The sequence below is a fragment of the Maylandia zebra genome, linkage group LG8 (genome assembly GCF_041146795.1).
Source record: "Maylandia zebra isolate NMK-2024a linkage group LG8, Mzebra_GT3a, whole genome shotgun sequence".
Classification (NCBI taxonomy): Eukaryota; Metazoa; Chordata; class Actinopteri; order Cichliformes; family Cichlidae; genus Maylandia; species Maylandia zebra.
The window spans coordinates 9,357,338-9,370,830 of NC_135174.1; the positions used below are offsets into that span (position 1 = coordinate 9,357,338).

Here is a 13,493-nt window from a genome sequence, read left to right on the forward strand (position 1 = left end):
TTTTTTTTTTTTTTTTGGTATTAAATATTTCCATGTGGTGCCTAATGCACTGGCATTTTAACAGTCAGTCCTCTGATCACATTCTTTTAGAAGTGTGTGTGTGTGTGTGTGTGTGTGTGTGTGTGTGTGTGTGTGTGTGTGAGAGAGATTTTTTTAAAGAAAGCTTAGAATATTTAAACACCAGTGCAAAGCAGACAAGGCTATTGACCGGACCTCATACCACAGGCTGTACCCAGGGGAGTCTACACCAAGTCTGTATGGTTTACCGAAAATACATAAACAGGGTGCTCCTTTAAGACCGATTGTCTGCATGATCGACTCTGTCACCTACTATAACATCTCCAAGTTTCTGGCTTCGATCCTCAAGCTGGTGGGCAGCTCTGAACACCACATCCAGAACACCCTGGATTTTGTTGAGAAGGTGAGAGATGTCATTATGGAGGCAGATGAAACCATGGTCTCGTACGACGTTACATCTCTCTTCACTTGCATCCCAGTCACGGAAGCGTTGGAGGTAGTTCGTAAGAGATTACAGGATGACACCAACCTCAGCAACAGGACCACTCTCAGCATCGACCAAGTGTGTTTGCTGTTGGAACTGTGTCTTCATTCCACCTACTTCACATACAAGGGTCAGTTCTACAGGCAGAAACATGGGTGTGCCACGGGCTTCCCAGTTTCACCCATCGTGGCCAATTTGTACATGGAAGAAGTGGAAAAGAGGGCTTTGCTATCCTACCCTGGAACACCACCAAGCCATTGGTTCAGATTTGTTTATGACACCTGGGTGAAAATCAAATCTCAGGACGTACCACATTTCACGGATCACATTAACTCTGTGGACGGACACCTCACATTCACCAGGGAGGATATGAAAAGTGGCAGGTTAGCCTTCTTAGACTGTGAGATTTCCATCAGTAATGGGGGACATCTAAAAGCTGACGTGTACCGTAAACCTACACATACGGATCAGTATCTAAGGTTTGACTCTCATCATCCACTGAAGCACAAACTGGGTGTCATCAGGACACTACAACACCGAGCGAACACCATCCCCACTGACACAGCGGCCAGAGAGGGAAAAGAACAGCACATCAAGAAGGCCCTGAGTAAATGTGGTTTCCCAGCTGGACTTTTTCAAAGCTGGAAAGGCACCTAAAGAAAGCTCCAGCTGATCCATGAGAGAAGGACAACCGCTGCCCAAGCAAAAACCTGTAGTGATCCCATATGTGTCAGGAGTATCGGAGCAGTTGAGACACATTTTTTCTAAACACCGGGTCTCTGTGGCTTTTAGGTCCCCCGACACAAACAGAGTAACATAGTGTACGCTGTTAAGTGCCAGGAGGATTGCCAGGATTTATACATCGGGGAAACCAAACAACCTTTGGCGAAGCAGATGGCACAACACAGAAGAGCTACCTCGTCAGGCCAGGACTCTGCAGTCTATTTACAGCTACAGGCCAGTGGACACTCTTTCAAGGATGGGGATGTACACATCCTGGACAGGGAGGAACGCTGGTTTGAGCGCGGAGTCAAGGAGGCCATTTACGTGAAAAGGGAAAGACCATCTCTGAATCGAGGAGGGGGCCTAAGGGTACATCTTTCGCCATCTTACAATGCTGTGATTGCAGCCATTCCCCAACTCTCTGTGAATGGTACTCATGGCCATTGATCAGTGGTCTTTGATCAGTGGTCTTTGATCAGTGGGTTTTGGTCAGTGGTTGTTGATCAATGGTCATGAGAATTTGCATAATTAAGATTAAGGAACTGACCTCCCAGCCCATTGTTCCTTCAGTGGGCTGGTTTCAGTCATTATGCAAATGTACTGTTTATAAGATCGGGGAAACCTGCAGTCAGCTGAGACTGAAGAAGTCACTTGGATGAGTGACGAAACGTTTCTCCCGCAAAACGCTACGTCCAGATGAACAGAATCGGCTTTTGGAGATTTAAACACCAGTACTAGATTTTATCTGTGTGGTAGCGAGGCAGGAAACCCATGAACAACTGCAAACGAACACTCCCTCGCTTCCTAAAATGGTTAATAAATAAATAGCATTTATATTTTGTGACAATGATCAAAGAGGCTCAATCATCTGCCTTCCTTAGTAAGTTCTCTACCCAGTGGACGGACTCCTGATTTGTCACCTTTGACTCCAGGTGCCGAATTTTATTTTTTATTTTTTTCTACAGCATAGCGAGACATAACTCTCCACCCTGCTGCAGGTTCTGGTTAGGGTGGCTCTCCACAACCAATCAAAACTGGCATCACAGGCTGTAGTCAGAGACTGTCAAGTAAAGTCTGTTCCACCAAAGGACAAGGGACTTGAGACAGGTGAAGGATATTGAGGACTAGCCTACTCGTAGGGAAATGAGATGGTGAGGAATGAAACTAGTTGGCAGTGACAGACTTTTCAAAATAACTGTGGTGGATTGGTTACTAGTAAATCAATAATGTTAAATGTAATTAAAAGTAATGGGTGACTCGCCAAAGCAAAATGGAACTGTGGGGAAACTATGCTAACGCAAATTGAAGTAGGAAGAAACTGGACAATAAAGGCCACACTTTCAAAATCTTCCCTTGATCATTTTTAAAAATTATTTCTATTATCATCATCATCATCATCATTATTAAGTCCAGTCATGCAAACTTTAGCGGAATGTGAAAGGACCGACTTTAAAATGAACTTCCTGAATGAACAGCTGAGCAGTTGTCTGTGCTTGTTCATTATCTGTTGAGTGTTTGTATTACGTCCTGTGCCACAGCTTCCTGCTCCCATTTAGCTCCTGTTGATTCTGCTCCTGCTCTGTTAGCTGTGGTGGTGGTTGTTGTTGCTGTTGTTGCTCATCCTCTCATGTCCAAATTGCTAATCTGTGCTTTGCCTCGGCTCTCTGCTGTGTGTTGTCCTGGATGTTTGTCTCGTCTTGTTCCCATACGACGTGTCTGTCTCCCCTCCTCAAATGATTGTGATATCAACATTGGCTTGCATTTGCCTTGCCCCACCATGTACCACCAACCCCCCCTCCACCTCATTCCCTCACCCCTTACAATCATGACTGGCTGTTGCGGTGACGACTTCCCTGCTGTCCTGCGTTCCTCCTTCCTGCACTTCCTGCTTGCTTGGCTTGTGGCACCCTGCCTTGCCCATGTCCTATACCATTTGGTGACTGCCCTCCCATGCGCTGTCTGTGGTTGACTGTGCTGTGGGGAATGGTGTAGTTCACCAAAATTTGGGCTTCTTGCTAACAGGTACCACTACTGCGAAAAGTGTTTCAACGAGATCCAGGGAGAGACCGTTTCCCTGGGTGACGACCCCACCCAGCCACAGACGTGAGTATTAGTTAATAAAATGTGATTTTTGAACTTAAATGTCACCTTTCAGCATGCTAGATGCTTTTTAATGCTTTCCAGTTAATCTCTTGTGTGAGTCTACACTGTTCATTTCTATTATAGGAAAAAAAGAAACTGCAATAGGTGTGCTTAAATCATATTTCATGGTGTAAACTTTACCAGCAAAGCCATGGGATGTAGACTCCACACCTAATATTTGATTTAGCAGATTTTAATACGTCAACGAGAAAAGAAAATGAACATTTCTGCATTCCACTCAATTTCTAATCAAAATTAATTTCCTCAGCATGCCCCTGAAAGAGTTTTTATTAAGTGTTTTGCAATAATTTATTTTCAATTTCCACCTGCTGCAGTTTTACAGTATCCCTCTTTGTTGGTTTTAGATCAATAAGCAAGGATCAGTTTGAGAAGAAGAAGAACGACACACTGGACCCTGAGCTGTAAGTCTGCCTTTTGTCGTGGGCAAATTTAATTTTTGTGGTGGGGTGAAGAGATTTGGTCTAAGCTGTGTCCTCCCCTCTGTCCCTTACGTCAGGTTTGTTGAATGTATGGATTGTGGTCGGAAAATGCATCAGATATGCGTCTTGCACAATGACACAATCTGGCCAGAAGGGTAAATAGCCTTTTTGTTTCCATTTGTTTGATTTCTGTGAAAGTCCAGCTGGTGTTTGGTAAAAACTGATTTTGGTTTTTATCCATCTTGTTTCTGTTTCATAGTTTTGTATGTGATGGCTGCTTAAAGAAGTCGAATAAGGCGAGGAAGGAAAACAAGTATTCTGCCAAAAGTAAGTGGACATTTGTGAGCTCACTTTTGTAATTGTGCAGCTTTTAGTGTTTCACACAGATCAGTTTGTCGTTGGTGCAATGTGGGTGTATATGCATAAAATTATACCTGAATTAACTTTGGCTATATGTTGCTCATATAACCATTTGACCAAACTCTGACATAAAATAATAATTACAGCTAAAGTTTGTGTTGGCTTTCCTCCAGCTTGATGTCTTTCCCTGCAGTTGTTCAGAGTGTGTTAGACGTACACTTACCAACAGAAGTTTTTATATTTGTCATTTCGTGCTGGCTGTTTTATACAGTTGTTGACTAACTTAACTGTCCCACAGGGTTGCCCCAAACGAAGTTGGGGGTTTTTCTGGAGCAAAGGGTGAACGACTTCTTAAAGCGACAGGCCCACCCAGAGTCTGGAGAGGTCTTCATTCGTGTTGTTCATGTATCTGATAAAGTCGTGGAGGTCAAACCAGGCATGAAGTCCAGGTACAACACTCTTCATCCAGAGCTGGAGCTAGGTTTTACCTACATCCGCTCTTGTGTGTCAACTAGATCAAGGCGTTTTGGGAATTCAAGTTGAAATCTTGCGTCTGGTAAAACCTGCAACATTTCATTAATTGAGATAAGGAAAGGTGTCAGTGTTTATTTGTGAATTAATTTTTCGATTTACTGAATTGTAAAGAACGGAGTAATGGATAGTTAAAGCTATAAATGCTTTTAAAACAAAAGATTTTGCCTTTAATTTAAAATTTCCTGATTAAAATAGTGTTGAAATGGAAGCTAACAGTGATTAAGCTAATAATTATGATGAAATAAATGCAATCTAGCTATCAGCTTGTTGCAGACGTCTGTGAGTATAGGCTTTCATTTGATTTGTACAGATTCACATTATTCACAGCTCCTGTATTAACTCGTGTTTTTGTCTCCAGATTTGTGGACAGCGGCGAGATGTCAGAGTCATTCCCATACAGGACTAAAGCCCTTTTTGCATTCGAGGACATTGATGGAGCAGACGTCTGTTTCTTTGGTATGCATGTTCAGGAGTATGGATCTGACTGCCCTCAGCCCAACCAGAGGTAAAGATATCACCATATTGTTAAACTTTTACCAAGTACTTTGTGTTTTTCTATGTTGGAATCATTTAAAATGCAGTTTTGACACAATGTTTTTTTAAAGTTACATTTTTTCTTCTTTCATCCACTCAGGCGAGTGTACATCTCCTACCTGGATAGCGTACACTTCTTTCGGCCGCGCTGTCTAAGAACAGCAGTTTACCATGAAATACTCATTGGCTACTTGGAGTATGTGAAGAAATTGGGGTGAGTGCTGCTACAAGAAAAAAAACATTTTTTGTTCCGGGCTACACAAATTCTTATAAAAAGTTGTTATTTTGATATAGTTTAATTTGTCCAGTAGGTGTTTGATTTGTGTTCTCTTGTTTGAACTCGTAGCTACACCACCGGCCACATCTGGGCCTGCCCACCTAGCGAAGGCGACGACTACATCTTCCACTGTCACCCTGCAGATCAGAAGATCCCGAAGCCCAAACGCCTTCAGGAGTGGTACAAGAAAATGCTGGATAAAGCTGTGGCAGAACGGATAGTGCATGACTACAAGGTAAAGAGGCATTCTTTGACCTCTGGAGGGTTTAGAACAGGAGTAAAGATAAACTTTATTGTATAATACATGCGTAATAACAATACTGTCTGTTTACCCCAAAAGGATATATTCAAGCAGGCGACAGAGGATCGTTTGACCAGTGCCAAGGAATTGCCTTACTTTGAGGGGGACTTTTGGCCTAATGTGCTGGAGGAGAGCATCAAGGAGCTGGAGCAGGAGGAGGAGGAGAGGAAAAGGGAGGAGAACAGCACTTCCAATGAGAGTGTTGATGTAAGAATTAACGACTCAATGTAGTTCTTGAATCTAAATGCACTGATTGAAAGAGGGGTGAATAAGGGTTAGCATTGCAAACGTCAGTTTCTCATCAGTGTGATTGTTTTGTTTTAAACCACTTTTTTTTTTTTTTTTTGGTGCAGGACACAAAAGGAGACAGCAAAAATGCAAAGAAGAAGAACAACAAAAAGACTAGTAAGAACAAGAGCAGCCTGAGCCGAGCCAATAAGAAGAAGCCTGGGATGCCTAATGTGTCCAATGACCTATCACAGAAACTCTATGCCACTATGGAAAAACACAAAGAGGTATGTGGGGTGGGGGATTTTGAGGTTTTGCCATTTTTGGGGGATGAGCTGCTGGCAAAAACGTGAAACTGTTTTAAAGACTACGTTTCATCTGATCTCCTCTCTTTTCCTCTCCTAGGTGTTCTTTGTGATTCGGCTGATTGCAGGCCCAATGGCAAATGCCTTGCCCCCTATTGCTGACCCAGATCCCCTGATGGCATGTGACCTCATGGATGGTCGTGATGCTTTCCTGACACTGGCCCGAGACAAGCACCTTGAATTCAGTTCGCTGAGGAGGTCCATGTGGAGCTCAACGTGCATGTTGGTGGAGTTGCACAACCAAAGCCAGGACCGCTTCGTTTACACGTGCAATGAGTGCAAACACCACGTGGAGACTCGCTTCCACTGTACTGTTTGTGAGGTGAGTTGGAAAGAGAAGTGAGGTGTGTTTGGTTTGTCTGATTTGTCCCAGGGCAAAATAGGTGGCGTTTGGGTTTATTATTATTACTATTATTATTATTTTTATTATTGTAATTGTTCAAAAACCTCCAAGTTACACTTCTAACTGTCTCTATTGTCATCTGTTTTAGGATTACGACCTCTGCATCACATGCTACAACACTAAGGGACATGAGCACAAGATGGAGAAGTTAGGCCTCGGCTTGGATGATGAGAGCAGCAATCAGTCTGCCGCTGCCACTCAGAGTCCCGGAGATTCCCGTCGCCTCAGCATCCAGCGCTGTATCCAGTCGCTCGTCCACGCATGCCAGTGCCGAAATGCCAATTGCTCTCTGCCGTCCTGCCAGAAGATGAAACGTGTCGTTCAGCACACAAAAGGATGCAAGAGAAAAACCAACGGTGGCTGCCCCATCTGCAAGCAGCTTATCGCATTGTGTTGTTATCATGCTAAGCACTGTCAGGAAAACAAGTGCCCAGTCCCCTTCTGTCTAAATATCAAGCACAAGCTTCGCCAGCAGCAGCTGCAGCACAGGCTTCAGCAAGCTCAGATGCTGAGAAGGAGAATGGCCAGCATGCAGAGAGTGGGCCAGCCCGCTGCAGGAGGAGCACCTGGGGGAAATGGACAACCCTCTCCTGGAGCCAACAATGGAGCTACTGGTCCTGGTACCCCTACATCGGGAACGCAGCCCCCTACCCCACAGACACCTACCCAGGGTAACATGTCTGCACCTTCTCAGCAGCAGGGGGTTGGGATGGGTGGTATGGGAACTCCAGGTGAGCAACAGCAAGGTGGTGGCATCCCCCCTCAACACCATCTCCACCAGTTTCCGTCAGCAGGTGGAGGGGGGATGATGAATTCTCCTCAGCAGCAGATGGTACCTCAGCTTCAGCAGCAGCCACCAAATCTCCAGCAGCTCCAGCAGCAGCAGCATCCTGGTAGTTTGCCTCCATACAACCCCAGACCAGCTGGAGTCCCTGCTCTTCATCAGCCCCTTGGGAAACCTGGAATGGGTCCAGCAACCCCTCCTCAGCAACAACCACCACCCAATCAAGGCCAGGGGTCCATGGGTGTCCAAGGCCAGCAACAAGGGCCACCCCTGGCTGCTGTAGAGACGGCACTAAAAATCCAGCGCCTGGCAGAGACCCAGAGACAGATGGCTCACGCCCAAGCACACATGCGTGGCTTGGGACAGGGGGGCATGATACCTCCACATCCTCACCATCAGAACAACCAGGCCCAGATGAGAATGCCCCACATTGGGGCCCAGGGCATGCCGCTCCAGGCTCAGGGAGTTGATGGAAGGACTATGTTAGATCCACAGCAACCAGGAACGCTAGCAGGGATGCAACAGGGTGGTCCTCCGTCACAATTGCCGCCTCAAGTTCAGCAGCAGGTCCAGCCAGGTGGACAGCTTCAGCCAACAAACCAGCAGTGGGGTGCTGGGGGACCAACCATGAACCAACAACAACGGCCAAACATGATGGGTCATATGACACCACAGCAGCAGCCAGCAGTTCCCCAACCACAGCAACAAATGCTGAATCAGCAGCAGCCTCAACCAGGAAACCGAGGGCTGATGCAGGCAATTGGAGGAGCAGGGGGGGTACCTGCTTCATTAGTAGCTGGATCGGGGAACTTGCCACAGGCAGCACTACAAGATCTCCTGCGAGCGCTACGCTCCCCAAGCTCAGTCTTGCAACAGCAGCAAGTCCTCAACATCCTTCGTTCCAACCCAACGCTCATGGCTGCTTTTATTCGGCAGAGAGCAGCCAGGTATCAAGGTGCTCAGGGTGGCCCTGGAGGAGCAGGCGGGCCTCCGCAAGGAGGTCCTGGAGGTGTGCGTTTCCAAGGAGCTGCTGGAGGTCTGCCTGGTGTAGGAGCGCCTGGAGCCAACCAGCTTGCCAATATGGATGGACAACAGCAGGTTAATGTGAACCAGGCAGGCCAGCCAGGGATGAACATCCCTCAGGGTGGAGCAGGGGGAGGAAATATGCCCACCATGGCTCAGCTTCAGCAGTTACAGCAGCGCCCGATGTTGCCAGGAAACTTACAGCAACAACAGCAAATGGCCACTTTGCAGCAGCAGCAGCAGCAGCAGCAACAACAGCAGCAGCCACAGGGAGCAATGCAACCAGGTCAGCAAGGGAACATCGCCAATATGACACCACAGTTCAGAGAGATGTTTTTGAGAAGACTGCAGCAACAGCAACAGCAACAAATGGGGAACCACGGCCAGTTCCAGCAGCCTCAAGGACTCCAGCAGCAACAAGGCCAGCAAAGCTTCATGCAGCCTGGCCAGGGACAGCCAGGGATACCCCCATCTTCTCAACCCCAACCTGGGGGTGGTGTAGGGGTTCCCCAGCAGCAAGGACCACCACCAGGTGGGCCAGGACAGTTAGGCCAGCAAGGCTACCAGATGTCACAAGTAGCTGCAGTGCTCCAGCACAGGCTGATGCAGCAGCAGCAGCAGCAGCAAAATCAAATGGGTGGTCTTCAAGGACAAGATGTAGGCCCCAGTGGAGGCCCTGGAGGACCTCCACTCCAGCCTGGACAAGGTGGATCAGGGCCAGGGCAACAACCGCAGAGTGGTGCAGGTGGTGGCCCCCAAATGCCACAGACGTCCCAAGCCATGCTTGCCCAAAATATCCAGCAGAGGCTCCTGCAGCAGCAGCAACAGCAGCACCTTGGAGGGGGTTCTCCAGCCCACCATAGCAGTCCTATGAGTCCCCAGCAGCAGATGGCCCAGTCCCCCCATCACCACCTACAGGGACAAGGAGGACTCGGTCCAGCTGGATCGCTCAGCAGTCAGGTCCGGTCCCCTCAGCCCTCACCAAGGCCACAGTCGCAGCCTCCACGCTCCAGCCCGTCCCCACGCATGCAGCCTTCCTCCCAGCCTCAGCCCTCACCTCACCGCATCTCCCCTCAGACCCAGAGTGGGTCGCCCCACCCAGGGCATCTCAGTCAACATTACTCCAACATGGCACCACCCCAACCTCCACAACCCCAGCAACAGCAGCCAGGTAGTTCTGTAGATCCTAGTCAGTACAATTCGGACCAGAACTCTATTATGTCTCAGCTGAGTGGGATGACGGGGATGCACGGTGGACAAGGGGGGCAATCAGACATGTTGGGCGGGAACAACAACAGCGGCGGCGGCAGCAACAACAACAACCAGGAGCTGGGAACGAACATTAACCACAACCTGATGTAGCCTTGACTCTGTACTGTCTCTCTCCGTCGTGATGCTCTGATCTGTTGCCCCAAATGACAAACTGCCATGAAAGGAGAGCGGGGCAGCTTTGGGGTTTTAGAAGTTTTTATTTTTTATTTAAATATTTTTCTGATGTATAAATATGAACTGAAAGCTTCCTTCCTATGGGAGATGCAACATCAATCTTAGAAGTCAATAATTGAATAAATTAAAACAATGGTAAGTTATTGCTGTTAATAAATATCTATATATTTTTGCCAATTGTGTACAAAAAAGGTGGAAGGTCAGTGTTTCAGGTTGAAGATATTACTTCTTTAAGTATATGACAATATTTTTGGGGACTGAGAATTTTTGCCTTTTTATGAATATTTTTAAGATTTCAAATGTTGCTAAAAATGAGAGTTGACATGATGTACTTTTTTTTTTTTCTTATTCTTTTATTTTTTCTCCTCAAATACCCATCATGATTGTATCTATTTTGCAGAGTACGTTTATTTTATTTCTATATTATTATAATTATTATTATTTCGTGCCCTCGGCGATTCGTTAATCAGGCATCAACATATCTTCCGTTACCCGACCCTTCTTCTGGACACACAAACGTAGATTTTTTTTCCAGTGACTGCAGCGATTCAGAAGTATATTTATTGGGTTTGTGGGTGGTTAGGAAGGTGTGTTCAATGCAGTTTGATTTATTTTTTACATTTTTTTGACAGCTATCCCAGGTTTGTCTTCGTCAGGGTTTCTATAATTTGAATTAAACCGTAAGATCTTTTGTTTTTGTTTTTTTCCCTTATGGGGCCGCCTCTTCGCACTTCTCCTGTGAATGTGCACACTTTCTTCATCCTAACTTCTCCTGCTCCACAACCTGCGTACTATATACCTGTATTATAGCTGTTGAAGCTCGCTGATGATTTAAAAAAAGAAAAAGAAAAAAAAAAAGGTTGTGTGTACATATATTACAGCTGCATTTATGAACAGTAACCTGGAGAAGAGGTCGCTAAAATCCCGCCTTTATCCCGAACCCCAACGGTTTTCCTTACATCCTTATCCTCCCCCCGTCCCACACCCTCACGACTGCCTCTCAGCCACAAGGTTTAATTCACTGTTAGTACTGTACAAATTAAGAAATGGTGGACTTGGATACTTTTTGTTTGTTTGTTTTTTCTTTTGTAATGAAAGTGAAAGATGTAAAATAAGTGTACATACTTTAAAATCTTATGAGCAGAGACATTTTCTGCTGTTGTTTCCTCTTGTTTGATTGAATATTTGCTTGTATGTGTTTGGAAAAAAAAGTGCTCCTGAGCTACTGTACAGTATTGTTTTGTTTTGTTTTCTATAATGTACAGTATGGGGTGTAGTCGGTCACAAGCACCAATGCGCCTTTTTCTGTGTAAGGTTTTAGGGAGGCTATAGCAACCGAGTCACACACCTAAACAATCTCAGCAGTTAAGACAGGAAACCTGTACGACGATGAGCCGAAGCTGGGGTCGGTTAGAGGTGTGACTTAAGAGTTCAAATTTGGTCATTTAGCTTTTTATGGAGAGGACTGAAGACACAATATTCACATGCTCACTATTTTTCTTAAAGGTCGGGCTTGCTGGGTATGGGGAAGGGAACGCATCAGAAACCAGGTGGCAATATATCTTGAGACTTATTTTATAAGAAAAAAAAAACAAGGAAAAACTGTCTTTTATAAATAGATATATTATTTAATTTTATTTTTTGGAAATAAAACTTGAAGCTACAGGAATTAATAGATAAAACATGCTTTGTTTTTGTATTAAAGATGTTATGGTGATGCAAAAAGAACCTGCAGACAGTCTTTCAGTTCGCCTGGGGAGGCCTTGGAGTATATTATACCATCCTTTTTTTTTTTTTTTTCTTTTTGGTTGTTTTGAAGAAATGTTTCATGTACATGAATATAGTTGTAAACATACTGAATCACTGTACAAACTGATGGCAACTGAACAAATAGTTTTGTTTTTATCATTTCTTTTTCCTAAAGAGACTGGAAGTAAGACTATTTAAATATTTGTTTAGTATTCAAATGGAATCTTTGACCACTCTCTTCTTTTCTTTTTTGTTCTTGTTAACAGTTTTGGTGCTTGCTGAGAGAAAGCAAAAATAACTGTTGCTCCATTTTCATTAGTTTCTTTTAAGTTATTTCGGTGGTCTGATTGTTTTTGTTTTTGCCAATAAATTAATTGTACAATAAAGTATGTTTGTACCATTGGGGAAAAACTTTTTTTTTTTTTTTTCTCTGTCAGTTATTAATGACAATATGATGCATCTGCGCATCAGTCAGAAGCCTGTGCCATTTGAAGATGGACAGTAAATAAGTCTAAAAAAATTCCACATTTAAGCGATGAAGAGGTTTAAAGGGTTTTTGCCAGAGGACACTGAAAATTGTTTTGTCATCCTGTGGGGACGAGTTTGTTCAGCTCTAGCATTTTAGAAAGAAGTTGTGTCAGCATGTTTTCTGTTAAAAGATCAGATATTATGAGATATTTTTCAAACTCTCAAACACATGTATATAGTCCTTAAAATTTACTATATCTTGTACGAAGTGCCAAACTGGAGTTCTTGAATTGTCATTTGAAGCTGCCTTCAGAAAAACGATTCTGTCCGAGTTTTAAGCCTGAGATTTGTTTTTTCCAAGTTCCTTTCTTACAGACCACAACTGTGTAGGTAAGAATAATGTATTTACTTATGGTTTAAAGTTAAGCATCTTAGGGGAATGACTGTTTTTAATGGCTTTTTTATCACAGTGTTGTGCAAAGTGATGCAAATGCATCAGCTGTTCCAAGTTCTCCAGTAAGGAGTTTTGTTTTTACTAGCCTAAATTAGCATCACAGTAAGTTCAAATAAAATGCAGTAAATTAAAGATGCAATTTGCTGATTAAGCTGTCTAAACTGTGCTAAGATTAGCTGATAAATCTCCAGCTCTACCCTCTCAGCCAAATATGGACATGCATACCTAAAAAAAAAAAAACAACAACCCAAAAACAAATATGGAGATGGGGGGGGGAAAAAATGCTAAACCTGCGCTTTCATCATTCTCCACAAACCAACAATGGACTGATGGCTGCATCCATCATTTATATACAGTCAATGGTCTAAATATGTGAAAACTATCAAGTCAAAGAAACAAAGTTTAAACTTGAAATCTGCTTTTAAAAAACCTCTGCGTTAATATTTTTTCGAACGTCCCCCCACGTTATTCCTAAACATGGCATTAGAGATATTACAGACCATGTCTGCAGTAGAAAAGTATGACCATTTAAGTCAATGTAATATGACTGTAAATTAAGTACAACGATTTAGGTTTTTCTAAGAAAAGAATAGGACATAAATATATATTTAATGGTACACTGAGTAAAATTTCACCACTAGATAGCAGTAGATTGCAGTCATGTGAATTCTGTTCTGCCAATTCAAGTAGGTAATCCCAGCTGCACCTGCAGTGAGTCTACGCTGTCAGTCTGCTGTGTATATTTACTCTGGAACAGGCT

At 44.2% G+C, this 13,493-nt stretch overlaps 1 protein-coding gene across 5 annotated transcripts in view; it reads left to right on the forward strand.

Annotated features, from left to right (window-relative positions):
* ep300a (EP300 lysine acetyltransferase a) overlaps window positions 1–12,804 on the forward strand; it is a 32,987-nt gene extending 20,183 nt beyond the window's left edge. For 3 of the 5 annotated variants that reach the window (XM_076887275.1, XM_076887277.1, XM_076887276.1), the window contains exons 20-31: window positions 3,218–3,328; window positions 3,733–3,789; window positions 3,885–3,962; window positions 4,067–4,134; window positions 4,466–4,616; window positions 5,060–5,206; window positions 5,336–5,449; window positions 5,582–5,747; window positions 5,853–6,020; window positions 6,167–6,328; window positions 6,447–6,728; window positions 6,898–12,804. In XM_076887275.1, the coding sequence (XP_076743390.1) occupies window positions 3,218–3,328; window positions 3,733–3,789; window positions 3,885–3,962; window positions 4,067–4,134; window positions 4,466–4,616; window positions 5,060–5,206; window positions 5,336–5,449; window positions 5,582–5,747; window positions 5,853–6,020; window positions 6,167–6,328; window positions 6,447–6,728; window positions 6,898–9,978 (4,585 nt within the window). In that variant the 3' untranslated portion in view covers window positions 9,979–12,804. The remainder of the gene's footprint in view (window positions 1–3,217; window positions 3,329–3,732; window positions 3,790–3,884; window positions 3,963–4,066; window positions 4,135–4,465; window positions 4,617–5,059; window positions 5,207–5,335; window positions 5,450–5,581; window positions 5,748–5,852; window positions 6,021–6,166; window positions 6,329–6,446; window positions 6,729–6,897) is intronic. The other 2 variants (XM_024799919.2, XM_024799920.2) reach the window with 1 other exon arrangement.
* The last annotated feature ends 689 nt before the right edge of the window (window positions 12,805–13,493 follow it).